At 46.8% G+C, this 27,773-nt stretch overlaps 1 protein-coding gene across 6 annotated transcripts in view; it reads left to right on the top strand.

Moving 5' to 3' along the window:
• The window catches only part of MCC (MCC regulator of WNT signaling pathway), a 395,037-nt gene that overhangs the window by 292,752 nt on the left and 74,512 nt on the right, over nt 1–27,773 (top strand). For all 6 annotated transcript variants that reach the window (XR_010413183.1, XM_054513238.2, XM_045900085.3 and 3 more), the window contains 2 exons: nt 6,216–6,358; nt 15,930–16,072. Coding sequence is in view for 5 of the 6 variants with exons in the window: in XM_054513238.2 (XP_054369213.1) it covers nt 6,216–6,358; nt 15,930–16,072 (286 nt within the window). In the remaining variant the exon portion in view is untranslated. The remainder of the gene's footprint in view (nt 1–6,215; nt 6,359–15,929; nt 16,073–27,773) is intronic.

The following is a 27,773-nucleotide window of genomic DNA, read 5'->3' as shown; positions in this document are numbered from 1 at the left end:
ACTGAATATAGGCTAGGAAGAGGGAGAGCCCTGGATGCAATTCCCTGTGCTAATAGGAAAAAAGTGGCAGCGTGTTGTTTGAGACCATTTCTTATTTTGTTCAACTGAAATTATATGGGGTATTTCTGTATGGTGAGGAGAAGAAAATCATCCCTCACTTGCAAGTTTTGCTGGAAGAAGCTGCCATTCCTCCCTGTTAAGAAAGTTGTCACTGAATAATTGACTTTGGCAGCTAAAGCTGGCTTGATGGGAACCAGAGGGACCTAGAATTCCCTGTCTTATAACTCCTTGTGTCTACTCTATTTCGGTGCTCCATGGGGTTGAGGAGAGAGTTGTCTGGGTTTCCTACCTTCATCTGATATTGGAAGGCATAATATTTGTATTTCCTGGAGTTCACCGGAGTTGGGTCAGGGGAGACCAAGAAGGATGACTCTGCTGTCCCTGGAGATCTTTAGGCAAGTGGTACGGGGACAAGCCCGAAGGTCAAGGGGCTGGGAGGGAGTAGTGGAGAGAAGATGGTGGCTACAACAGCGTCTACCCTTTGATGGTGTGAATACAGATCAGACGGTTTTTCAGAGGGTTCTGCTTGTTGCCTAGGATATAACGAATCAGCCACTTTACATTTTGTTTTCATCTGTAAAATGGTTGTATCATCAGAATATGCAGTGATAAATAACCCCAAAGCCACCTCAGTGGCTTAACATAGCAAAGATTTTGTTTCTTGCTAGGAGCTCAGTAGGGCCGGCAGAAAACTGTCCCACATTGTCCTCAACCAGCCTCCTAAGCTGATGGAGCTTCTACTGTCTGGAACATTGCCAGAAGCCATGGCCAGGGAAGGGAATGTAGCAAATCCTGATGGAGCTCTTAAAGGCTTCTAGGCATAAGTGATATAAATTCACTTGTATCTCGTTGGCTAAAATAAGTCATATAGCCATATCTAGCTTTGACGGGGAGAGAAAGTATTATCCTGCCATGTGCATGGATGGGGGTGAACTGGAGTCCTGATGAATACCCCTGTTGGCTACCAGGGGTGCTGATGCTTACATGATGCACACCCCATATGGTGGTCCTGGCAGAGCCCCATGTACATACTGGAGAGAAATGAACACCATTAGAAAAAGGGTTTTGTTAATGAATTATGAAAAAAGTGGACATCTATCATTTTTTAATGTGTATAAAGTACTTCAACTTGTAATTTAAAAATAAAAAAATGTATGCAAACATTAAGGAGTAATCATAGAAGTCCTATTTCTTTTTCCTGTTTAGTTGTCATTGTTGTATGACCGTCTCGATTGAGGCTTTACGGGGAGGGCTGCCCAGAGGTGACTCTCAGATGGAGGTGCGGGTATCCAGCTTGAGCTCACCTGTGCCCCTGTGAAACAGAATACCTGAAACCCCATGCCCTCCCAGGCGAAACAAGGCTCTCACCAGTCATGAAAACTCGTGGTGAGAGGCGTGGGTCAGTCATGATAGCGGAATGTGCTCATAAAATCGGGCATGACTTGAACAGACCAGCCCTGCCGATGCAGGACTTGCCAGCGAAGGAACGCACCGATCACGCGCAGAATGGCTTTGTCTGTCCTGGGCGCCGCCGCTCATCTTCCACTTTCCCTGCACTGAAGTGCCCCTTTCCTGGGGTTGGTCTTGGGCAGTTCAGTGGGAGCTGTTGAACAAGGGTGTTCTGTTGGGTTCTTCGGGCTTGCGCAGGTGATGGCTTGTTTTCTCCTGCCCTGTTGCTCCACCTTGCCCTGCCCCGCAGCGTGGAGATAGGGCTTCAACCTATCTTTGTCTGGTACGACCAGTGTGCGCAGAATGGGTGAAGAGTGTTTAATGTGATACCTCCAGGGGATGTTGATTTGTACAGGTGACCCTTGGGCAGTGTCTTGTCAAGCCATCCATTCCACCTTGAGGCTGGGTGTTTTTTTGTTTTAAAAGATTTTATTCATTTATTTGAAAGAGAGAGAGCGTGAGTGCGAGAGCAGCAGAGGGGAGGGAGAAGCAGACTCTCCACTGAGCAGGGAACCCGATGTGGGGCTCGATCCCAAGACCCTGAGATCATGATCTGAGCTGAAGGCAGCCGTTTAACCAACTGAGCCACCCAGGCGCTGCGAGGCTGGGCGTTTTGATACTTTCCAGTGTTCTCTTTTCACTGTGTAAAGAATCCCCAGGGTACCATTCTACCATCTCTCCTTCCCGCACCCCTCATTTCTGTCCACGTTTCTTATTCTCCAGCAGAGAATTCTACCTAGAAGCTGTGACTGCAGTTCCCTTCAGAGGACATGTCATAATGACCCCCACTGTGTGTCACTCAGCCCGGTATCTTAAATGTTATGGGAAATCAAGATATATCTATTATTTTTAGAAAGAATTAAATTATAGAGGCTTTCCACTATTTTAAGAAACCATACTTGTGGGAAAAATATAGGAATATAAACCAGATATCTTTGCCTTCAGCTAAGAATTTTTTTTTCCTCCGATATATTCTTGTTGCTACTCCCAAATGAACCCCAAGTTCCAAATATACATTATGAGTCTTTTGTCTCCTTTTAGCTACAAGTGCTGTTCTGTCTGAATCATCAGGCTTCCTGTTGCCTCTTGTTCATACTCATACCCTCCAGGCAGACTTCCCAGTTACAGGCAGGGGCAAAGATGGTATAGTACCAGATAGCATGCTCTCGTTATCCAGGCATCAGCCATCTGTGCTGCGCCCCACCCCCCACCCCCGATCTTACCTGTTAGGCAGCTCACAGCAGTCACCAGGGATGCCTGGAGTTGTCTTGGTGATTATCAGTAGATTGTGTGCCTTTTTCTTGCATGAATATTTGCACACCTTCATTTTTAAGTGAATTTTGCAGTTTCTGGTCTGCCTTGGTGGTGGTGGTGGGCTGTTGACATCTAAAGACTGAAGGAGGAACTATAAGTGGGGAATTAAAGGAGAGTGAGAGGGTCGTCTGGGTGGCTCAGTCAGTTAAGCATCTGCCTTCTGCTCGGGTTGTGATCCCAGGGTCCTGGGATTGAGCCCTGCATGGAGCCCTGTGACCGGCTCAGAGCTCAGCGAGGAGTCTGCTTCTCCCTCTGCACCTTCCCCTGCTGGTGCTAGTTCACACATGCACTCTCTCTCTCTCTCAAATAAATAAAAATCTTAAAAAAAAAAAAAAAAAAAGAGAGAAAGGAGGGGCGCCTGGGTGGCTCAGTTGTTAAGTGTCTGCCTTCGGCTGAGGTCATGATCCCAGGGTCCTGGGATCGAGCCCCACATTGGGCTCCCTGCTCAGCGGGGAGCCTGCTTCTCCCTCTCTCACTCCCCCTACTTGTGTTCCCTCTCTCGCTGTGTCTCTCTCTGTCAAAATAAATAAATAAAATCTTTAAAAAGAGAGAGAGAGAAAGGAGAGTGAGAGTTGTTGACTTTGTAAAGGGAAGCATTTCACAGTGTTTTTTTTCTTATTAAAGATTTTGTCAGGGAGAGAGAGAGCATAAGCAGGGGGGAGTGGCAGGCAGAGTGAAAAGCAGGTTCTGCGCTGAGCAGGGAGCCCGATGTAGGACTCCATGTGGGACTCGATCCCAGGACCCTGGGATCACAGCCCAAGCGGAAGGCAGATGCTTAACTAACTGGGCCACCCAGGCACCCCATTTCACAGTGATCTGTAGCCCCAGAGAGCTGAATATGGAAAACCAAAGAGGAGGAGCCTGCAAGATGGCAGTGCAGTAGGAATCACGGCATAAACGAGATCCAGGTCAGGCTGGGCATTATCTTTTTTTTTTTTTTTTAAGATTTTATTTATTTATTTGAGAGAGACAATGAGATAGAGAGAGCATGAGAGGGGAGAGGGTCAGAGGGAGAAGCAGGCTCCCCGCTGCCGGGAGCCCGATGCGGGACTCGATCCCACGACTCCGGGACCATGACCTGAGCCGAAGGCAGTCGCTTAACCAACTGAGCCACCCAGGCACCAGGTTGGGCATTATCTTGTAATTATTTTAAGATCTAAAACTGGTGGTCTTCATAAGAGTGCTAGCTACCCTGACGCATATGCACATCTATACACACAAACACATTGTGAAGGTGGGAATAAAGACTAATAACAAAAGCTCATAGACATTTTGCAGGTATGGAGAGAAACAGTTTTCTGCTGTATGTTCCAGAGGAATATGAACCTTTTTCATTTATTGACACATACTGTCTGTGACACACTGTCATTTTGTGGACTTCTGTTGTTCCTTGTAAAATATGATGGATCGTGGATGAAAAGGCATAACTTCATGGAAAGAGTATTTGTGGCCTGTTAGGGTTTTGATCTGTTTAGGAAAGCCTCCCTGTAGATGTGACTTTCACTCACCCTTGATCCTTGCCTCCGTTTCCATGTACTCCCCGTCTGTCGGACCTTGAGTGGAGGTTATTTGATGTTGCAGTTTGTCCCTGAGAACAGAAGTTCACATCACTGTTTCTCTGAAAGCAGCTGTCTCACGAAGTTCTGTGATACAGCCCCCACAACCTTGTTGCCTCCAGTCTTGTTCCCGGAGCTCCCAGCAGCCCCCAGGAAGTTACCACGTTAATACTGACCAAGGTGGTTTGTAGCTGTGGTCTCTGCCGTGATATATACCACCATATTTAGCAGACTTACGTGCTGTGTACTTCTGTCTCAGTGTGGCGCTGGGCTTAGTGTGTTGTGCTTATCTTTGAAGGCGCTCGTCCCTGCCCAGTAGCTTCTGGGTTACACCATGGGAAGCAACAGATTTAGGGAAGGAGGAGGACATTGGACGTGGTGGGTGAGAAGTCTTACCCTTGCCCATCTGCCACCGGCCCTGAAAGTGCAGAGCTAGCAAGTACATATGGCTCTTGGCATTAGGAAAACCTCGCTGAAATGAAATTAAAATTCCTCTGCTGGACAGGAAATTAATCAGGGCTGAATGCAGTAGACAGGGACAGAAGCTGGATTCCTTGTTCCATCACTGATGAGTGTTTATTGTTATGCAAATGAGATTAAATGCACTGTGACTGGTGGGGCATTGAGGAGGGGGCAGAGAAGTGAAGGAGATGAACCGGTTCCTTAGGATTTGAACTCTAGCTACAAAAATGTTTTTAGAGCATTTGCTGCCTCTTAGACCATCAAATGCTGAGTAAGGGAAGCACCTCAGCTTTTTCTGTCATTGTTTCTGCAAAGCAGTCTTCTTGACAGTGTGATATATTGCCACTGATTCATTCCATAACGCTACTAGATCGCCCACAGTGAAGCAAGCCGCCGTTTGCCAGGTGTTAGGGCTAAATCATGAAAACGCCTAGTTCTTGCCTTCCCAGAGTTCATAGTCTGGTAGAAAAGGATATTGGAAAGAATGAAGTCTACAGATGACCAGCCAGATAAGAAATGTTGTCATACCACTTAGGATTATTTGGTTGAAAAGTGACTGAAAGGGGCACCTGGGTGGCTCAGTCATTAAGCGTCTGCCTTCGGCTCAGGTCATGATCCCGGGGTCCTGGGATCGAGCCCCGCATCGGGCTCTCTGCTCGGCCGGGAGCCTGCTTCTCCCTCTCCCACTCCCCCTGCTTGTGTTCCCTCTCTCGCTGTGTCTCTCTCTGTCAAATAAATAAATAAAATCTTTAAAAAAAAAAAAAAGTGGCTGAAACATACTCTGGCAATGTCAACAAAAAAGGGAATGAATTAAAACTAAAGAAATTAATTTTCATTAAAAAAAATTAAAACAAAAAAGGAATGAGTTGGTACAAGGAAAACTGAACAGCCATAAGGGAACCTGGGAGGGAAGCTCTGGGATATAGGTGTCGGGAACTAAGGGACAATCTTTTCAGGCCCCTCAGTCAAGTGAGTGAACTCCATGCAATCTTAAGTCCATTCACTCAAGATTCACATCCCCAAAAGAAGGTATCTGATGGATCCAGCTCCGGCACTTGCCTACTTCTTGGCGAGGGAAAAGCAAGAGACTTGGATAATGCCACAAAGATTGTGAGCAATGGCAGAGGGACTTTCCTCAAAGACAGAATGAATGCTACAAAGACAAAGACTTTGTCCACGGGGGCGGCGGGGGTGGGTGCATTATAAAATTCAGCTGCTGTTGTGGCTTCTGGGATTCCTGGCCAATGTGCGGGCCTGTGTTTATTGGGAGCATGCTCAACATTGAGGTTGTGGTTTGAGACCATAAAATTGAGCATCACTCACTGATAGGTGCATCTACTCACTGGCACTTGTGTCTTGTTCTCTTGATCCCAGTGTGAGCAGTCCCACCTCATGAGAGAACATGAGGATGTCCAGGAGCGGACAACGCTTCGGTACGAGGAGCGCATCACGGAACTCCACAGCATCATTGCTGAGCTCAATAAGAAGATAGACCGTTTGCAGGGCACCACCATCAGGTAGTGAGCTCCCAGCTGCGGCTTTCTCTCTGCCCCTCTGGGTTCTAACCTGGCTCTTGGAGTTGAAGTCGTCCCAATGAATAATAGTGATGTTTTATTTGCAGCTAAGACTTTTACAGTTGATAACTACTTTCTCTTTACCTTGTTAACCATGCCCTTTCCCCTCCACTATTCTGTTCTCATCTTGATCGTCTCGAGGGCTCCCCTGGAAAGTAGCCAGGGTAGGAGTTTTAATCCTCAGTTTACTGATAAGAGCGTCGAATCAGAAATGGGTGAAATGATTGATTAGCGAGTTCTGAAGGGCGCCCCTCCATCTCCCTCCCAGGATCCCTACCACCTCTCGAATACCCCAGGTCTGCTCTCGATGTGCAAACTGTGTGTCTCCCTTGGGAATTTTGAGAGATCTATGAATGTGGCTTAGGACTAAGCAGTACGTCTGCTTCTAGATAATCTAGCGTCTTGAGCTCACCTGAAGTTGATTTACCAACATTGATGTGGCCTCTTACAAACTCCTAGGGTAGGGAACAAGATTGGATACATCATTTTACTGGCAAAAAGGCTGGGCCTTAAAAATATTAGGGGATTACTTTGAAGTTCTAGTTAGCAGAGGATAGAGGTGGAGTTAGAACCCGAAGTCTCTCTGCTTTTACTTAATATTCTTTCCATGTAAGTGACTCTTGGGGGTCCTGCCTTCCTCATCAATCAGTTAACCCCTAAGGCTCCTGCACGCAGCCCTTAATTGGCGTATCTGCCTTGCTGTTCAGAGGAGGGGTTCTCTTTGAGTGACTTAGCCAAGGATAACTTCTATCTTCCTGCCTGTCCTCGGGGAACCACCCTGAGGAAAGCAAATGGTTGTCACCTACCTTTATGGAGAAAGAGGGCTTTGTTCACTGAATGTTTGTCCAAGCGGCAATCAGGGCAGTTGTAGAGGCAACTACTTTAAACTCTCCCTCTAGAAGTCCCAGGTTAGAAGAAACTTCGGGGACATTTTGTTCCAAGTCTGAGAGAGTAATGACAGGGTTATTTGATGAGGGAACTGATGGGCCTCTGGTTTTCTGGGCAAAATCATGGAAACTTTGCACTAAACTGGAGCCACACAGTAAATTCCATATTCCAATTTAGAACCTCAGGGCCTTGAAATTGTATCCCGGTCTTGAGAGTGATTGTAGGTTAGAAACGCATGAGCAGAGAAGAATTTTCAGACCAAAGAAATGATTATAGCAGATTTAAAGGAGGCTGACAGGGCGCCTGGGTGGCTCAGTTGGTTGAGCGACTGCCTTCGGCTCAGGTCATGATCCTGGAGTCCCGGGATCGAGTCCCGCATCGGGCTCCCTGCTCGGCAGGGAGCCTGCTTCTCCCTCTGACCCTTCCCCCTCTCATGTGCTCTCTGTCTCTCTCATTCTCTCTGTCTCAAATAAATAAATAAAATCTTAAAAAAAAAAAAAAAAATCTTTAAAGGAGGCTGACAGAGTATATTGGCAAATTTGTAATTTCCATTAAAACATGTTGCACTTTTATTTTTTTATTTTTATTTTTTTAAAGATTTTATTTATTTGCGAGAGAGAGAATGAGAGACAGAGAGCATGAGAGGGAGGAGGGTCAGAGGGAGAAGCAGACTCCCTGCTGAACAGGGAGCCCGATGTGGGACTCGATCCCGGGACTCCAGGATCATGACCTGAGCTGAAGGCAGTCGCTTAACCAACTGAGCCACCCAGGCGCCCAAAACATGTTGCACTTTTAAACACTTGAGAAGGTGAGGCAAATGGGCTCAGTGAGTTGTGGAAAAAAAGCATCACACATCACCTGGAAAACTCAGTTGCAGGGTGTTTAAATTGAATGTAACGGCCAAACTGCTTCGTGTTAAAATACAGTGAGCTTCTTGACCATAAACATTTATTGGTGCCTTTTATTTAAAGGGAGATGGCATCTGTGCAGATGTCACATTAAATTCTGCCAGTTTTCATTATGTAAATGAACTGGCCCCTCCTTAAGGGGACTCCCTGCAGGCCATGCGGACATGTGGGCCAGGAGGACAAGGCTCTTCTGGTCCCCTGACCTCCTCGGCTAAGGCATGTCTCCTGCCCCCAGCACTCCAGGAAATGGGTTTGCCCTCAGGTCCTGAGATGCTTGCTAGAGTGAGTGCGGTGGGAGCCAGACACCTTGGAGGAACTCCAACTGCCCTCGCAAATCCAGGGTGTAGAGAATGGATTGTCACACCACTCAGGTACAATGCTGGTACTTACAGATTTTCTTGTCATTTTAGTTTGGGCCTGAGTTAGGAATTTGCTGGAAGTGCTGAAAAATAATGGTAAGGAAATAGTTTATGTAAGCTATGATATATCCATACGTAAGCAATACTAAATTGCTTAAGTAAAAACAAAAATAATCTCATAGTTGTAAACTTTCATCTCAAGTCACAGTCAGAACGGGGACCTTCTTTGGCCACCCTAGAAGACACTCTCCCATCACCTGTAGCCACAGGGCTGACGCAGCTAAGAATCAGACACTGCAGGTGGCCGAATTCCAATGTAAGTTGAATTCACAGCCATACCAGATCTCTTAGGTAAAAATGAAACATTGATAGGAAAAGAAGAAATGGTGAGAATTTGAATCGAGACCCTTGGGTAGGTTTCCACAAATCAGAATACCTAGAGCCTACAAACTCCCGTAAACTCCAAGCACTCCCCCTCCCTGACTGATAAAGCTAGTCTTACTTTGCTTGGAGACTCTGTAGCAATCTGATCCCAAGTAGGGGGTACCAGCTATACACACTTAGGACCAAGTCCCTCAGGAATAAAGATTGCTAATTATTTCACTCGGTGAAGAGCTCTAACCGACCAAGGTGCTGGCCAAACACAAAGAAAATAGGGATTTCCTAGTGGAAGAAGAAGATTAGAAACATCAACCTTAGCCTTATGGCCAGTTGCAGAAAGGATGGCTAGACTGTGCATATTTCGGTGCTTATTTGTGTATACAATTTCTTTTTTATCTTCTTAATTTCTCCTATTATACAAGGTGAGCTGGTATTGGTGAAACTTATCTAATGATTAGGTTAGATGATATCTAGGGGGATTTGCCACTGACCTAGAAGAGAAGTGGTTACCTGACAATGGATACAATAACTGATGGGACTTAGGGTCTCCCACTTCGGTGAGAAGGTGAATCATTCACATTTGAATGAGGGATGGTTACAGAAGCTTGGTGTCACTGCTATTGTAACTTGGAAATTTCAGGGTGTATGAGAGGCTGTGTGTGGTTGTCGAGTAGCCAAAGAGGGTGGCCTATGACATGTTATCTAGCACTTGGTACCATTCCCACCCCTTCTCTCTACTCTCCCCAGAATCAGAGGCTGGACCCTTGGGACTGCTTCCCAGATTGCCTTAATAGCTGGGTTCTGGAGACAGTTTTGGTTCTGCCAGTGAGGTGCCTTCAAATGGGTTTGGAAAGCAGAAGGGAGGTGGGAGCCATTGTTCCTCAGGCCATGATAGAAGCAGCTGACAGAGGCTTTCATGGGCATGAGGTCCTGCACCTCAGAGCCAGGAGCTGTGGGCAGGTGTGAAGGCAGCGGCAGTTTGCTGACCTTTGAGGGGTCCATGCCTGCGATGGCAAATCTGACAGCTCCTGGTGGCCTCCGCCCACACTTCTCTGGTCCTTCCAACAGTTATGCAAGCGTGGAACTGCCTAAATTAAATCTCTTCTACTTGAAACATTCAGTGTAGTTTATGTTCCTAACTGAACCCTGCCTAATGCATCCTAAATCCCATCTCCTAGGAATAAACACTGAACATTTTGTATATATGGCCTTCTAAAAAATTTTACTCATGAATATTTTAAATAAATTGGATCATATAGCAAACAATGTTTTTGTAATATATGCTTTTCCACTTAACTGTATATTATGAGTGGCTTCTTTTAATGCTTATCTGACTTGGGGAGATTATATAATGGGATGGGGAAAGTGGAAAAATACATTAGTAGCTCACTTGAAATGGGGGGGGTGGATTTCGAAGCAAATTAAACATGAGCTGTTTTGTTTCCCAAAGAGGTTCTTTTTTTTTTTTTTTTTTAAAGATTTTATTTATTTATTTGAGAGAGAGAGAGAGCATGCACAAGTCGGGCGGGGGAGGGTAGAGGCAGAGGGAGAAACAGGCTTCCCCTTGAGCAGGGACCTTGAGGCGGGACTCGATCCCAGGACCCTGGGATCATGACCTGAGCTGAAGGTATATGCTTAACTGACTGAGCCCCCCAGGTGCCCCCGAGGAGATTATTTTCTTTGCCCCAAACCTACTCTCATAACATCATCCTTTCACTGCCAGCTCTCGTGAGTAGTCATGTTTTCTGCCTCATTTCCTGTTTGTTAGCCCATTGCTGTCTGGCTTCTGAGTGCAACAGTTTCCCGAAGCTCCTTTTGCTAAGGACTGAATTATGTATCTGAAAATCAAAATTCATATGTGGAAGCCCTACCCCTGAATATGATGGCATTTTGGAGTTGGAGCCTTTGGGAGTTACTTCTGTTTCGTTGAGGTCTGAGGATGGGGACTGCATGGTAGGTGTAGTGAGCGCCCTTAGAAGAAGAGACACCAGAGGGCTTGCTCATGGGGTGCACTCCCCCTGCTGTGAGGACCCGGTGACAGGGCAGCCATCTGTAAGCCAGGAAGAAAGCCCTTACCAGAAACTGACCATGCGGCCACCTTGATTTTGGACTTCAAACCAAAGCCTAGAACTAAGAGAAAATAAAATCCTGTTGCTTAAGCTAGCTCGTCTACAGCGTCTTGTTACAGCAGCAGCCTGAGTGAAGAGACTTTTTTAAAAATCACTAATGACTTCTTAACTGAAAAATCCAGGGACCTTTTCTTGTGTCTGGTCCTTTTCTGCAGGATTTGCTTCCAAATCTTCCTTCTTGGTGTGTTTTTCTTGAACTTCTAGGACCCTATATCTTCTGTCCCTGAGATTCACCTTCAGCCTTGGCTCTTACCCTAGGCTCTCCCCTCCCCTTTCACCTCCAAGGGCTACAACCCTGCAGCCCTGACCCCTCCCCTCTGAGTTACCTCCCTCTGCACTGGCAGTTCACCCTTCTGCTGCTTTGTCTGCAAAATGCTCATTAGCAACAAAGATAATATGCAAAGTCCCGTCTACTCTAACGTAATCCAGTCTCTAAAATCTCATACCTGCACTATGAGCCTGACCTTTTCATTTGCCCAGTTATTCACCAAAAGATTCATGGATGAGTCTGTCTTCCTTTGTGCTAGATGGAAAAATAAGAGGAGGAATTACAGAAAGAATCAGGACTTACCACTGATTTCTTGCTTTAGAGCCTCTAAGAGAATTGAAAGGAATACATTTCCTCATTGTATCTAAAAAGTCTTTGTTCTTTAAAAAAATGATGGCATTTCAGGGCAAGTCTGCCTTTACTTGTCAGGAAGAACGTAGTTCAACAAAACTCCCACCAGGGTCAGGTAGGCTGGGTTAGCTGGACATAGTTGACTGACAGGTGCCAAGGCATGTAGACATCCATCTGGATCTTGTTCACCCATCAATCCAGTGACAAGGCATGAATGTGCACACCAAAATAGAATAGGCATGGGGATTGCTAAAGAAGTAATATTCGTATCAAATATTACTGATTCCATGGTACTTCAGCTTCAGGTCTGGAAATTGGGAAAAGAATTAGCCTTTCATTGACTCTTCCCTTTTCAGATAAGATCATTTCACCCCTAGTCAATAATGAAAAGGAATCTTTAAAAATCATCGTCAGCAACAACAACCAAATCTTCTCCTTAGATCACCATATTTGACTGCTGTTTCATTGGTCCTAAATTTAGGAAAGAGGCTGCACTGCTCACTAGTTGTAGAATCTTGGGTAAATCACTAGCCTCTTGAAGCTTCAGTCGTCTTACTTGTAAATAAAAGGTATTGATCCCGGCTTTGACGAACCCTAAGATCTCTGCTGGTCAGCCACTGCTAGTTACGTAGGTTGTGGGTACAACCTAATGCCGCGTCCTTGGGAGCATTTTTCTTTTGTTGTTTAAGCTCGTAGCAAGCACTAATCATTGCCACTCTAAGAGCAACTTGGAAGCACTTCACAAATGCTTCTAGGTGAACGAAATAAGGTACATTTAGAAGCCTGTGAGATGATTCTTTATCTTCCAAAGAGAAACACCTGAGCACTTTGTAATTCCATAATTCTGAAACCACCACAATAGTGTATAATTACCAACATTTATCAGTCGATTAAGCTTCTGGGGTTTGTTTTGTTGTGGGTTTTTTTTTCTTTTTTTTTTTTTTTGGCTTAAAATGATCACTTCTTGGAAATTTTCATGTTTTCTTCTCTCTCATCTCCAGCATTAGCAGCTGGTGTTATTTGGGGAGATCCTTTTTCCCCCAAAGGAATAAGTTTCATTTGCCAAGAGTTACTGTATACACAACAGAAAGAAGCAAGCAATAAAGTCACTTTGAGATGCTGATGCTGTGGTGGTAGCTAGACATCTTTACCAGCCAGGGGACTCCTACTGCACAGAGCAGCCTTGAAGACACACCTCATGTTCTTGCTTTTGTAAAACTGCTGGGACTTGTAAAGGCTTTTTGACTTCTTGTTCCATTGCTCTGGATGAACTGGTGCTCCCGAATAACACAGTAGAGAGACAACCCCAAGCACCCATGTTCTACATACACTGCAATCACAGATTGACCGTCTGCTTACAAAAGGCCCTATGAGAATTGGCTTTTGTTCTTTCTCTGTCCCAGATTCCAGCCTCTTTTTAGGAATGATGCCAGTATTGCTGTTCAGGAGATGATAAGGATATGCAACTCTGTGAATTTTTTGACAAGGTCAGTGGGTGAAACAAAAGGGTTGTACATACTTTAATATTTGGGTTCAGTTTAACCATTTTTTCTACCTCTTCCTTTGTGGTACAGAACCCTGCCTGATGTTGCAAGGTTGCTTTCTGCCTCTCACTATTATTGACTTGGTTTGCACGAGTTGTTTGTACTATAATACTCACTATAATTACCATAAGGAGGAATCTTAACCAGGAATTGTGTGTGCTCAGCTCAGTGCTTCCCTTTGGGGTCAAGAACACAGACCTTAGGCACTTCCCCCCTGCTTCTTTTCTCTCTTTCCATAGGAGAGCTCGGCAACACTTACTTCTTCCCCTGAATTCCTAGACTTCATCATCTTATTTTTGTTTCTCCTGTCTAACTTTGCCTCCTTCAATTCAGTAAGTTCTCCTTCTGATCAAAATGGCCCGAGTGCCCCATCAGCCTCATGGTTTCCATTGGGCACCCCATGTGGTTTCAGCAATACCAACCACTTATTCCTCTCCATTCTCATCTCATTCACATTCAGAGGCACCTCTGAGCCTTTGCTTGTGCCCTTCCACCCTCGTGACCTACCTAAAATCTACTTGCCTGGGACTTCTCTGGAGCACTGCTCCATCGCGAAAGTCTTCCTTGGCTACTACTCAGCTGCAGCCCCAGATGCTCCTCCTGTGTCCACACACAGCGTGCTTCTTGGGTTAGAATTAGTTGTGAACACATTTGACTCCTGGAAGACAGCATCCAGCTGGTCTTTGCTTTCCTGTTCTTATTTTGGTGCTCGAATACATTGACCACGGATCCTTAGTTTGCATTTCATGACCCTGAAAGTCTTTTGCCTAAGATGACACTTCTAGTGTAGCGTGATTGTCCTTCAGACTGTGCTCTGACCTCAGTGAGGAGTGGCCCCTGCGATCGACAGGCTCCTTTTTCTAGCCCTTCCCTATTCACTGCTATATAAAGTTCATCCTAATAATCCCTAGAAGTAACTCCTTACAAAGCATGAGATTTGACAGGCCCTGTGTGTTTTGGAACCTGCCAAGCCAGGAGGGTTTAAGATGGCTATTAACGATTCTGCAAATGCCATTTATACCAGAGATACAGCAGCATTTATCTGGCTTTCTTGGCTGTAGAACAGTCTCAGCCAAGCTGAAGCTGATTAGATTGGCCATGCAACAAAGGTAATTTATTCATCATACACAAAACCTCCCATTAACTAAAATCAGATTTTTAAGTGCTGATTGAAAGGAGAGCTGATGTATCAGGGCACAATTACCCTCTAGACCAAAAAGGCTACTCTTAAGGTACTTTTTAATTGTTTTCATTCCTAAACCTAATTATTGTTAGCTTTACAGTGTCTAATAATTAACTTATTCATAGAACATTAACCTACATTTTTTGCCTTCACCACTCCCATTCTAATTCATAATTTGCATGTCTGGGGGCTTAGTATCTGTTAAAAGTCTCCCCAGATTTCTGGACGGCTTTTATTAAAAACACCTTATAAAGCAGGGGCTCAGCTGAATTCCTTCCCTGGGAGGATGTTGATTTCTTGAGAGAACTAGGAACTCTGGAGAGTTCTTCACATTTTCTAATTTATAGATGTGTCTTCGCAGCTTAAAATGGCAGTTGCCTCTTCCCCAAGTTTCAGTGGTCACCCATTACCATCTTGGTCTACCCCAAACCCAAGGCTGTAGACTCTCTGCCCCACTGGTGTCCACAACTTCAAGTGAATGCCAAACCAAGAGGACTTCTCTTCCTGGCTTTCTACACAGACTTTCGTGGGCTTTGCAGCCTCAATTAAATCCCTGACCGTTTTCTCTTCTGGCTCACTTGCAAAATAAATGCTCCGCAGCGGGTTGATTTTGCCCTCTCCACGTCCGTGTCCAGTGTGTGTGTGGTGATGACGGTGGTGTGAGGAAGAGGTATGCATGTGCTTCGAAAGACATAATACAATTGTAAGCTTCCTTCACTTGACCATAGCTAGTTCAGGGACCAAAGGTTGAGGGATTGTGTAGGGCTGAGAAGGGGCAGTGTGTGTGTGTGTGCAGATGCAACATGGCAGCATTTAAGTGTTGACTTCCTGTTGCAAGTGCTGACTGATGGGAACAGACCACTGAGTGACGTGCACTCACCCACTGTGTCCGTTTTTCTCCTCTCCGCATCCTCTTTTCCTATCCCCTAACTCCACTGACTTGCTTTAGGGAAAGTAAGTGTGGTATATACCAGATACATCTCTCAAAGCATCCAGGTTGATGTGCACAGGTAAGGTGCTGGTTTTCCGGTAGCTCCAGCCCCAAAACTTCCTTATATCCTCTTCCAAGGAGAAAGCCCTCCAGTGGGACCCTCCAGGTGATGGGATGTGACATTCCTGTGCACCAGACTCCTGCTTATTTTGCTCGCTGTAGCTTCAGCTCTCTGGTCTTGGGTTCTTTTTCACATCAGAATCTGAGGAGGTAAAGAAATCTAAATCTTAAAAGCAAAAAAGTTTCTAGTAGGCTGTTACATGGATCTTGTTCAGTATATGGATATGTATGTGGACCCAGGACCCTTTCAGTTTCACACAGGAACCGTAGAGGTGACTGACTGTTCATTTGGCCTGAAAAGAGTCCTAGTCCATATGGCTAAGGAGGGTAGGCAGGGGGAGTAGATCTGTCTGTTTTCTTTCTGAATGTCTTTCTTGTCCTTAGAAGTCATATTCTCTAGGAATTTGTCTTCTATCTCTGTCAGTGGTAGCTGACTCTTCTTTTTTTTTCAGGGAGGAAGATGAGTACTCAGAACTGCGATCAGAACTCAGCCAGAGTCAGCATGAGGTCAACGAAGACTCTCGAAGCATGGACCAAGACCAGACCTCTGTCTCCATCCCTGAAAACCAGTCCACCATGGTCACTGCTGACATGGGTGAGTCTGCCTGCCATTTCACGAAGCCAGAGTTTGGTTTCTGGATTGTAATGGGAATTTTAGAAATATGAGGCAGCCTGAATTAAAATTTAATTAGTCAGGGAGTTTGGTGAGTAGATGAAAGCACATCCATTTGAGTCCCTTACATGCTACTCTGTTGGAACTAAAGAGGTGAATGAGCTTTCTGCCCTGATGTTTGTGATTCGAACATAGATCACCTCTATTTGAAAATTCTGGAGATGGGGAACCAGCTGAAAAGGTTATTGTAGTATTCCAAGTTACAGTAAAAGCTGAGCTATGATGGCAGGAATAGGAAGGATGGAATGGGTGGCAACCCATTGCGGTGGAAGAACCAATAGGTTTCAGTAACTGCTGGGTAAGAAGAAATCCAAAATGACTCTAACCTGTTGATCCTGAGTGACTAAGAGAATGATCATAGTGCTTAGTAAGGATGTTTGAGAAATGAGTTGGGAAATAAATATATTATGTTTGAGGTTGTAGAGAAATGTCCATCTGGGAATACTTGGTTTGGTGTATTTTAAACTGCTGGTCATGACCTGTTAGTGGGTCTTGAGATTAAATGAAAAATCTTTTTTTTTAAAGATTTTATTTATTTATTTGACAGAGAGAGACAGAGAGAGAGGGAACACAAGCAGAGGGAGTGGGAGAGGGAGAAGCAGGCTTCCTGCTGAGCAGGGAGCCCGATGCGGGGCTCGATCCCAGGACCCTGGGATCATGACCTGAGCCGAAGGCAGACGCTTAACAACTGAGCCACCCAGACACCCCGAAAAATATTTTTTAAGTGAAATCAAATAGGAAAAAAATAAAATGACAGTATGACTTCATGAAACTTACTTGTTGAGTATGTGTGTGTGTGATAAGTTGCCGAATGAAATGTTTCTGCTGCGGGTTGCAGTCAACCCACAAAATGTTGCAAAACCACTGGTCTACTTGGAGATGCTTAACTGGATCTTTGGAGAGATAAGGGTTGAGGGTAAAGGCTTTGAAGTTATGAGGTAAGGAGATCTCTGTGGTCAAAAGGGTGTGGAGTCAGAAGAGGGAGGAGCACTGTATCTTAGGAAATGTTCACATGTAGGGAAGATAGAAGAAGGACTATGAGAAGGAGGCGTAAACATAGTGTAACTTTCTTAGAACCTAAAATTTTATTGGGGGGAGAGTCTTGAATATAGTACACATTTATATTAATTATGAAAGTGCTGTAACATTAAGGAACATAGTACCATGAGAGTTTATCAAAGGAATTTTTTTTTTTAAAGATTTTATTATTTATTTGACAGAGAGAGACACAGCGAGAGAGGGTACACAAGCAGGGGGAGTGGGAGAAGGAGAAGCAGGCTTCCTGCTGAGAGGGAGCCGGACGCGAGGCTCGATCCCAGGACTCTGGGATCATGACCTGAGCTGAAGGCAGACGCTTAACGACTGAGCCACCCAGGCGCCCCTCCTTTCTCTCTTTTTTTTTTTTTTAAGATTTTTATTTATTTGAGAACGAGAGAGAGAGAGAGAGAGAGAGAGAGTGCATGGAATTTGATTCAGTTTAAGATTCTAGAAGAGCTTCTTCTAGGAAGTGACATTTGAGCAGAGAGCTGGAGAGTAAGTAGGAATTAACCAGTTAAAGGAGGAGATGCATTCAGGGGAGGGTGGGGGAGTGGATGCATTCAAGGAAATGAAAAGAGATCATGGAGGGCCCAGAGATGTGAGATGGAGGCTGGAGAGGTAGGCCGGAGCCATAGCATGCAGGATCTTGTAGACCGTATTAGAGAGTTTGACCATGAATCAAAGATGCACAAGAAACCACTGAAAGATGTGAGTAGTGGGGGAAGGGGATGCAGTGATCAGGTTTGCATTTTGAATCAATCATTCTGTAGTAAAGAGAATCGGTGGATAAAGAATGAATGGGGGAGGGGCGCCTGGGTGGCTCAGGCGTTAAGCATTTGCCTTCCGCTCAGGTCATGATCCCAGGGTCCTGGGATCGAGCACCGCATCAGGCTCCCTGCTCCGCGGGAAGCCTGCTTCTTCTCCCACTCCCCCTGCTTGTGTTCCTGCTCTCACTGTGTCTCTCTCTGTCAAATAAATAAATAAAATCTTTAAAAAAAAAAAAAAAAAAAAGGAATGAATGGGGGAGGCCAGCTAGGAAACCATTGCTAAAGTCTCAGTGGGTATGATTCTTGCTAGGATGAGGGTGGTGGTAGTTAAGATCTAGAAAGATTTAATGTTGGCAAGATCTGCTGAAGGATTAGAAACGGAGGGGAAAAGGAAGTATGTATGCGGAGATGTTCTCTAAGTGTCTGGATCGCACGATGGGTGGACGGCACTGCCGAGTCCCAACTTGGGAGCGCAGGAAAAAGGACCAGGTGGTTTTGCGTCGAGTTTTGTTTTGTTTTGTTTTACTTGAAGGAAGTGGGAGTGCAGGGTGGAGCGCCTGTGTTTTGTTTGGGCGTAAGTTTGAGGTGTCTTGAGGTGTCTGGGTGGAGATGCTTCCGAAGGCAGCAGCTATTGATGAGAAGCCAAGAGGAGAGGTCTAGGCTGAAGAAAAGCAGTTAGGAGACACTGAGTTATGTGCAGTTACCAAAGCAGTGGGAGGCCGTGGTAGAGCGAGGAGTGCAGAGAACCAGGGCCTAAGCCTTGGGGGCCACCAGCCAGGGAGGAGGCCTGGCAGAGCTCCTGGCAAGGATGTGTCCCTCCTCATTTTAGTCTCGGTTTAAATGCACCTCCTTTGAAAGCATCTCATGGGCACTAGCCTGCAGCTTCCTGTGTTGACTCTGGCACTGCCCCATTTGTCTCCTTCTATTGAATTGAAATTTTAAATGATGTATTTCTAGCTCTTTGCTTGACTGACCATCCCACTAAATGCCACTGGGCATGTTTATCTACTAGCAGATCTCCAGAGCCCACCGCTGGGCCTGGCACATAGTGTGTGTTTGGAGATGTTTGCTGGGATGAACATGTGAAGCAGTCAGCGAGTCCATCAAGCAGTCGGCCGGCCAAAGCTGTAGGAGGAAAGGAGGAGAGCCATGTCTGGGAAGTCAGTGGGGACAGAGAAAGCTCTAAAAAGGAAGAGGTCGGTAGGATGGATGGGTGCTGAGGCTAGCAAAGTCATGGAGAGCTGTATATTGATACTGATGTGATCCCAACAGAAATGGAGTGAGGAGTAGAGGCACCTCCTAGATCCTCAGGCTCTTGGCTTCAGGCTGAAACTGCCTCTCTGAAATTCACCTGGACCCCTACCCTGGGCCTTGAGTTAAAACACACGCAACCTCCGGGGACCATCCCAGCTGTGGGTCCAAGTCCCATGTGCTGCTATACCAGCGCCGCAGTCTCTAACCCTAGTGGCCCGAGGCTTCTGGACTCTGCCCTCCAGCTTCGCGAGTGGGACAGGTGCAGACAGCCCAGAAGTTCCCATTCAAGCAAAGAGATACACCTATGCTGATCCCTCCATTCATGTCTCTGAATGTGTATTTTATGAAATAAGTGCCCCATGCTCCAATAAAGTTTCTTAGTCAAGTAAGGTTGGGAAGTAGAGGGATAAACCTACTTCAGTGGGCTGGGCATCTTTGCTGTGGGACTTCTCAGTGCTCCTAACAGAGTGCTCAGTAGCTCAGGCTGTCTGCCTGTCCGTGCTGTGAGCTGGCTTCCTTTTCCCAAATGATGAATCTCAAATCCTTTCTTTCTCCTCTTCCCCATTATAAATATATGTTCATTATAGCCAGTGATAGTATTTCTGCCAACAAGACTAAGCTCCTGGAGGGAGGGGACCCCATCTGCCCAATGTCTGTGTGTGTTCTCTGCCCACAGAGGCGGCCTCGATTCACTTATTCAGCAACTCACTGGGTGCTGGGCGAGGGACTGGGGGTGTGAGACACAGGATCTGCCCTCAGATCGCTGTCCTCGCATGCTCTCATCTCTCGCACTGAGAGTGACGTCCCGTCTCCTGACCACGGACTATCTGCCCCCACAGAACTGCACGTCCCCCACCTTGGGCCATGCTGGCCTCCATGCTGCCCCTCATACCTGACCAGCTTGTCTGTCCTCTCTGTTCCCTCTTCCTGGAGTGCTCCTTCCCTGAGCCGACCCTCGGTTTCCTCCACCTGTCAGGGCCCGGATGGAGCACTCTGGCCTTCCCTCACCCTCAACCTGAGATGAGAAGCAAAGAGGAGAGGTCTAGGCTGGAGAAAAGCAGTTAGGAGACACTGGGTTATGTGCAGTTACCAAAGCAGTGGGAGGCTGTGGTAGAGCGAGGAGTGCAGAGAACCAGGGCCTAAGCCTTGGGGGCCACCAGCCAGGGAGGAGACCCAGCCAGGCACTCTCCTCCCTTTCTGCTTCATTTCTCCTCACAGCACTTAGCTCTTCCTGGTGGTTCACTGTATGTGCCTTTCTCTTATCGTGTATTACTAGTTGCACTAGTATCTTACGCGAGAATCTAGAATGCAGGCCCCACGAGGGCAGGGGTGTCAGCCCTCTTGCCTGCCATTTGTCACAGTGCCCACACAGAGGAGGCACCCAAATACCGAGTAGCAGCGAATGCCATCTTGGAGTGCACACTTCTCCGGAGGATGCAGACAAGCCAACGGGGAATGACCCACAGTGAGATGAGGCCCACGACAGGAGGTGGACAGTGGGTCCTAGCCACACCCAGGGGCAGGAGCCTCGGCCAAGACCTCCCTGAGGTCGCATCTAGCAGAAAGCCGAGGAACAGATGGGAGTGAGGCAGGTGAAGAGCAGGGGCAGGAGGAGAGCACGGGAGGCCGGCAGCTGCCGGCTCTCTGGGGAATGCAGGCGCGGGGACAGCGAGGAGGAGGAGGGGCGCGTGACGGCTGCGGCAGAGCACAGTCCCCGGGTGTGGTCACTGGGACTGGACGTCTGCCTCTCCTTACTCCTTTGCCATTTTCCAATTAAACTGCTTCAATAGGGAAAAAAGCTTCCATATATAAACACCATTATAGGAAATCATTAAAAAGCGGCCATTTCATTATGGTTGCTATATTTGCAAGCCTGCATTAGCAACCCAAAGGTTTTCTTGAGCTGGATTTTATATGCAGAGTTTGCTGCGGTATATTTGCTGATCTTCATTTTAGATAGCAGGAGTTAGTCCCATCTATTCCCTTCCTCAGAAAGCACTCTGCTTTTGTTTTCAAGCCCCACCCATCAGAGCCAGCCTGCCCCTTCAGTAAGCTGGCTCCTGGGCACTGTCCTCAGGCCCTGGAGGAGGAGACCAACAATTTAGAAAGTGCTTTGACTTACCCGACCAGTCTCTGGAAGGAGGAAGGTCCCGGCAGTGTCACATTGCATCTGAAATTGTTCTGGCTCTGTTCAAACCCGGTCACACAGTCTGGAAGATAAAGGTAATTAAACAGACAAAGACAAGGCAGGAATCGTAGCTTGGGACTTCTATTCCCTCAGTTTGGCAAAGAGCTCTAGTTGAGAGAGGCTGGCTATAATAGATAACCTGTTTCGCTCACGTACTTTGTGTTGAGCGTTTACATGCATCCTCATGTGTAATCCTCAGCCTTGAGAGGAGGCCCTGTAAAACTCATCTGTAAAATTGGGCTAACAGAGTTCAGAGGGGGTGGGGCACTTGTGCAAGGCCGCACAGCTAATGGGTTCTCGCTGCTCTTGGTGCCCGTGTATCTGTGGATGGCTTCACCCTTCCTCCGACGTGCCCACGGTGAGCGTGCCCCGCTGCCCGCAGTCCTCTGAGGTCTCTAGTGCGGGTGGGGCTTGAGGGAGCAGCTGTGGCATCACGGCACCTGGCTTAATAGCAGAGTGTTGTTGTTAGTCGAGATTTTGCAGACCTCCATCTTAGAAAACAACACTTTGAGGCCAAATGATTCTGGGTGTTGCTGTAGAGCAAAACACAGATGTGTGTGCATGGGCTCATTGTAGCACACATGTTAGTGCGTGTGCGGTGTGCTCCCTGGGGGGCTGCTTCCCAGCTCTGTTCGTGGGATGGCAGAGCTCACCTGGAGCAAAATCCTTGGTCCGATGGACCTTTGCACAGCCTGTGTTGGGTTCGACTCCTTACTCTGAGCTCTCTTCTGGTTTTAGGTGAGAAATTCTTATTTTTCTGGAATCTAGCAGTGCTCAACTATTATCTCCTTAGGGATGAAAGGAAGCATATGATACCTTGTTTGCTGGTGGGATCATTTCGATAGAGATTTCCTCCTTATGAGTAGTTTTTGGAGGACAACCAAGGAGGAATTTACACATGAAACCTGGCTCTTTGGCACGGCTGTGATTATGAAATATGTTTAACGTTAAAGCCAGATTTTCCTGGCTCCATGGCCACTGAGGCTTAATGGCTTCAGGAAAAATGTTCCAAAGTGTCAGGCAGCCACTCCCAGTGAGGAGAAGGGGGGTCGGGCAGGGAGAGGCAGCCCTGCCTCCTCCAAAAAACGATTTCTGCAGGGTTGGGAGAGAAGTGGTTACAAAGGCAAAGGAGCCTGTCTGGAGAAAATGTGCATTTTGTTAGGAGTGAGGGGACTAGATAGCCAGTTATTCTCCAGTAAAGAATTTTTCAAAGACAATCAGGTTATTTGTAACCTGATTCTGGAACTTTGAGGAACTAGTCCATAGGTTGGAAAGGTTAGATGGGGCTGAAAACAGCACCTTGAGTAGTTGATGGAATAGGCTGAGCCCTTTGTTGCCCTTTTTTCCCGTCGCCTTACTTTAATTGGGCAGCTTAATTTCTTCCAAGAGGTTCACAGTGTTGGGCATCCCTGAGAACCAAGCCCAGAGGAGAACTTTGAAGTTTTGAACATGGACTCACCGGAGGACTCTTTGGGATGGCTGTGTGCTTTCTCCTTGGGATCTGAGCCTGCTCAAACAAGACCTGTCTGTGAACGTCAGCAAGGCAGAGTGACTGAGGAGTCCATCTAAAATCATTCTGGAACTTTCCTTAGAGTAATCAAGCTTAAAGGCAGGAAAGCTCACTGCCCCACTTCAGTTTGTGTTACTTTGGAATATTTCCCTCAAATTGTACTCAATAATTTTTTTTCAGCCCCTCAAAGACACTTGGGGTATAAGATGCAAATGGCAAGGCTTTGACCCACCACATTTGTTCAAAATGAGTTCCCATCAATGTGGGGATTCAGGAACTCCTTTTATAATATAAGTAGTCTAGATTTTCTAAACAGACTATGTCCCTTCAGGTTAGATTGGGGTTTTTGGTGATTTGAAACTCATGACATAAAGCCACATTATAAAGAAGTGTTGCTTCCAAGACCAGCCCGTGAAAGCCTGTTTTCATCTGTAATGGGAGTGAAGTATGGGACCTCCCTAATGCTACTACCACCCCAACCATTGTTCTGGGGGACAGGATTGTGTCGACCACATTTGACTGTTAGGGGCACATCTGCCCCCTTCTTCGGGAAGTTCTCCCATCCCTGCCACAGCGAGAGCCCCCAGGGTCTGGGACAGGTACCTACAGCCTACCCTGCATTTGTCACTGTTTGCTCTCGAGGGCTTAAGACAAGGGCTGGTCTGAAAAGGGCCCTTGAGCTGAGATGGGAGACCAGGCACGGAGGAAGGGCCCTTTGGACCAGAGGTTAGTGAGCTTGGGGGAGAGCTGTCAGAGGTGATGTTGTAGAGACACAGACTGCGCGAAAACTGCAAACTGACAATAGCAAAAACGAAAACAAATTCAGGCTGCTAAGATTTGGCTGAAATGGAAGTCCTGAAAATACAGCTTTGTTTTCTTCAGGGAAAAGAAACCCATCACTCCTGGCGAAGTTAGGACCCGGCCAGGATAGTGGCTGGTGGCTACCCCCCTGATCCGTGCCTGTGGCCTTGGGGGGGACTTGGGTGTGGCAATGACACTTTTTCAGGAGAGCATTTTGGTTCCCGTGGCTGCACTGAGAAATGGATCATCATAGGGGTCCCACGTCACATCTTGCCTCAGTGTACCCACGCTCTGTCAGGCCTCCTGGCCTTGAATGGTAAGGTATTTCTTTCCCCTCCACTTTTTATTTGAAAAACTTCAGACTTACATAAATGGTAGAATGAACCCCAGTGAACCCTTTGCCTAGACTGACTAGTCATTAACGTTATGCCACATTTGATTTTGCACACACGCGGAAATATTTTTCCGGAGCTATTTGAAAATAAGTTGCAGACCTCATGATGCTTCACCCTAAATATATCAGCACAGACCTCTTAAGAACGGGGAACGTCTCTTTTTTAACCACAGCACTTTTATCATACCCGAGAATTTTAACCCAGATGGAACGTTATATATAGTCCATATTCCAATTTCCTCCAAATGTACCATTCATGTCTTTTGTTGCTTTTGTTTAATCCAGGATCCAGTCAAGGCTCACACATTATATTTAGTTACCACGTCTCTTTATGTTCCTTTCACCTAGAACAGGTTCCCCCACCTTTCCTGTCCTTCATGACGTTGACATTTCTGAAGAGGCCGGGTTTGTAGTGCCATAGAAGGTCCTCAGTCTGGATGGTCTGATTGTTTTCTTGGTATTAGATTTGAGGTTAGCATTTTTCGCAAGAATATACAGGGGCAATGATGGGCCCTCACGACTGTCGCCACGGGAAGTTCATGATAGCAGTTTGTCTGTGGTGCTGTTAATGGTGACGTTGAGGTGTTTTTGAGCTATAACAACACGGTTCCTCCGCATTCTCTTGCCTTCGGGAGATGCAGGCCCTGTGCATATTATGCCGGGTGCAACTGCCTGGGTACTGTCCTTCTCCTTTCTCACAGGCCCTTCCATCTCCACCTTCTATTTCTCCATTTGTTGGGTTGCTTTGTTCTTGTTTTGCTTCTTCCGCCCTGCATGCAAGGAGGGAACTGCTTACACAGGAAAGCCACAACCCTCCTCGTCTCAGCCCTGGAGCCACAACAGGGGCTGGACTGTTAGGTCCCTAAGGACATCACCTCTGGCCTCTTAGCAGAACATCTGAGTTGCTGCTGAAAGAATCTGTAGCTCTTTCCTCTACTTGACTTGCCTTACAAGGCGCACGATGGGTGGCCATCGGAACAGAGATGGGGGGACATGTGCTGGTGGGGGTTACGGTTATGCCCTGAGCTGCCGCACTGCACAGGGAAGGCCTTCGGACTGTGCGCAGCAAGCCTACAGCTGCTTCTGTTCCTCAGACCGGCTCAGATTCCCTGTGCCTAACAGCTCTAGCTTGAGTGGACACATCCACCTTGGGGATCCACCCAACGGAAAGCTTTCTGCCTTTAGCAGGGTGTGTTCTGCCCCAAGATAGGTCTTAGATTTGATGATTCTTTAGCAGTGAGCAGACGAACAAAAACCGGATACTTATAAAAAGTTGATTTACAAAAAGTCTTTCTTTTACACGTTCAACTCAGGTAGTCTTTACTGAGCACGATCCACTGTTGTGAGCATCTGGGAACACAAGGACTAATAAACAGTCATTGGTCCCCAGGGCTGGGCTTAGTAGGGTCGATATGTCAGTTAATAAATAATTAGAGGGAATGCGATGCCTCAAAGAAAGAAGTAAAGGCAAGACTATGGGTGGGTGGGGGATGGGCGAAATGTGTGAAGGGGAGAGGGAGCTACAGGCTTCCGGTTACCGGAGGAGGGAGTCACAGGGCTGAAAGGCACAGCAGAGGGAATATAGTCAGTGATGTCAAAATAGCGCTGTGTGGCTATGACAGCAGCGACACCTGTGAGAATAGTGTAGTGAATAGACTTGTCCAATCACTGTGTTGTACACCTGAAACTAATATGACACTGTATGTCAACGATAGTACAGTTTAAAAATTTCTAAGGAAAAAAAATTTTTTTAAAGACCGTAGGTGATCAGGGAAGGCTTCCAGAAAAGGGTATTTCGAGGCAAAGCTTGGAAAAGGAGCCCTTCGGAAGAGGAGAAGGAGAGGCTTTCAGACGAGGCAGACACATGGCCATTTACTCTGGACGGGAAGCCCCGGGAGTGTGTACTCTGGAGGCTGGGACTGTGTTTTGGAGCAGATCCATTCTGGTACAGGTGCACAGCTCAGAATCAGGGAGACCAGGGGAGTGTTTCTAATGTCTCATGTTTTATTGGGGTTAGGGCTTTTACAGGAGGTTCAAAAAAAAAAAAAGAACAGGCAGCCTCTGACACCTGGTTCGAAATGAGCCAACTCTGGCATAGCTTCTTGTATGGAACTCGGCGGGTAGGCTGAGCTGATCCTGAGGGAGAGAGAAGAAAACCAGTGTGTGTGTTTAACCAAGCCAGAACGCTGGTTAGGCTTAATCTTCGTAGCCGTGAATGCCCTCTGACCCTCTTTCCGGACTCTCCTAGTACTCAGGTCTTCCCTCAAACAGCAACGTAAAAACCTAAGCCTCTGGGGTCTCATTAGAAAAGTTAACCTAAGCTGTCGTGTCTTCAGCTCCTCTCAGAAATGTAACTGGGGGGGGCGCCTGGGTGGCTCAGTTGGTTAAGCGACTGCCTTCGGCTCAGGTCATGATCCTGGAGTCCCGGGATCGAGTCCCGCATCGGGCTCCCTGCTCGGCGGGGGGTCTGCTTCTCCCTCTGACCCTCTTCCCTCTCATGCTCTCTGTCTCTCATTCTCTCTCTCTCAAATAAATAAATAAAATCTTTAAAAAAAAAAAAAAAGAAATGTAACTGGGAAAAGTCCTATTCAGAACCGACAGCCGAGGCGGGGCTGCAGACGGACGGGGCCCGGGGGGGCAGCGAGCGGCGGTGAGGGAAGCAGAGGGGCGCCGTGGCCATGCTGAGTCCGAAGGGCCCGGCTGCCGGCTGCTGCACACCTGGCAGTCATGTGAGGAGTGAGGAGCCGGGCCCCGTATTGCCAGGCCTGACTCGACAAGAAGAGCCATAAATTCTAATGACTTTCAAATGCTGACAATTAATTCAAAACTGTTCTAAAAAAACAAAAACCAAAAAGGCCGTGCCAGATACCTACTCCTGCCGTCCAAACAACACGCATCCTGGGCCGCAGGTGGCTGGGCTGCATCCTCTGGTCAAAGGGAGATGCTCGTTCCACTTAATCATCTGTGTCCTCTGTCTCGTCTTTACAGCAAATTAGACAATGGAAGGCACAGTGCCAAGATTGTGCGAACTTACTCCTTCCCAGAAGTCCCTTCATGTTGTACTTGAATGGCCCACGGCTTAATTTTAATTGAAGGTTCGCATAAGAAGAAACCATATGAAATCTGCGTCTCTTTGAAACTGGGTCTGAGGAGCCTGGCAATCCCATTGCTTTACACCACACATGAAGTCCCATATACCTCAATTCTTTTAGCATCTGTGGCTGAAAACACAGCGTCTCTCTTGGGAAGCCGGAATGCTTCCTCCTTTCTGACAGGAGAGGTTTCATTTTCGCTCTGGCTGCCAGGAAGCTCAGGGCTAAGTGGAAGAGTCTGCCCCAGCAGCCGTGTGAACCTCCATCAGCGTCCTTGTCCTTTCCCTGGGTCCGGTCACTCTGTTTCCCCCTTACATGTGGGTGTTTGCTACAGGCCACTTCAAATTCTTCTTTGGAAAGAGAAAAATAACCTCCCTTAAAAGAATGTGTATCCTATACGATGGGCCTCCTCTTTGTCCTTGGCACGCGGGGCCAAGCCATCACCTTTCTTAAATAAAGCACAGCACAGCCTGAGGTGCTGTAGCGAGTCAGCCTCCATGTCACCCTCATGACAAGTGTGGAGCTCAGTGGCAGGATGTACATTCAGAGTTGTGCCACCCTCACCACCATTCGTTTCCA

Source organism: Mirounga angustirostris, unplaced genomic scaffold (genome assembly GCF_029215605.1).
Source record: "Mirounga angustirostris isolate CCGP_5_RB_7025 unplaced genomic scaffold, mMirAng1.0.hap1 SCAF_7, whole genome shotgun sequence".
NCBI classification, from domain to species: Eukaryota; Metazoa; Chordata; class Mammalia; order Carnivora; family Phocidae; genus Mirounga; species Mirounga angustirostris.
Note: the sequence above shows the minus strand (reverse complement) of the source record. Positions and strands in the feature narration are given on the sequence as shown.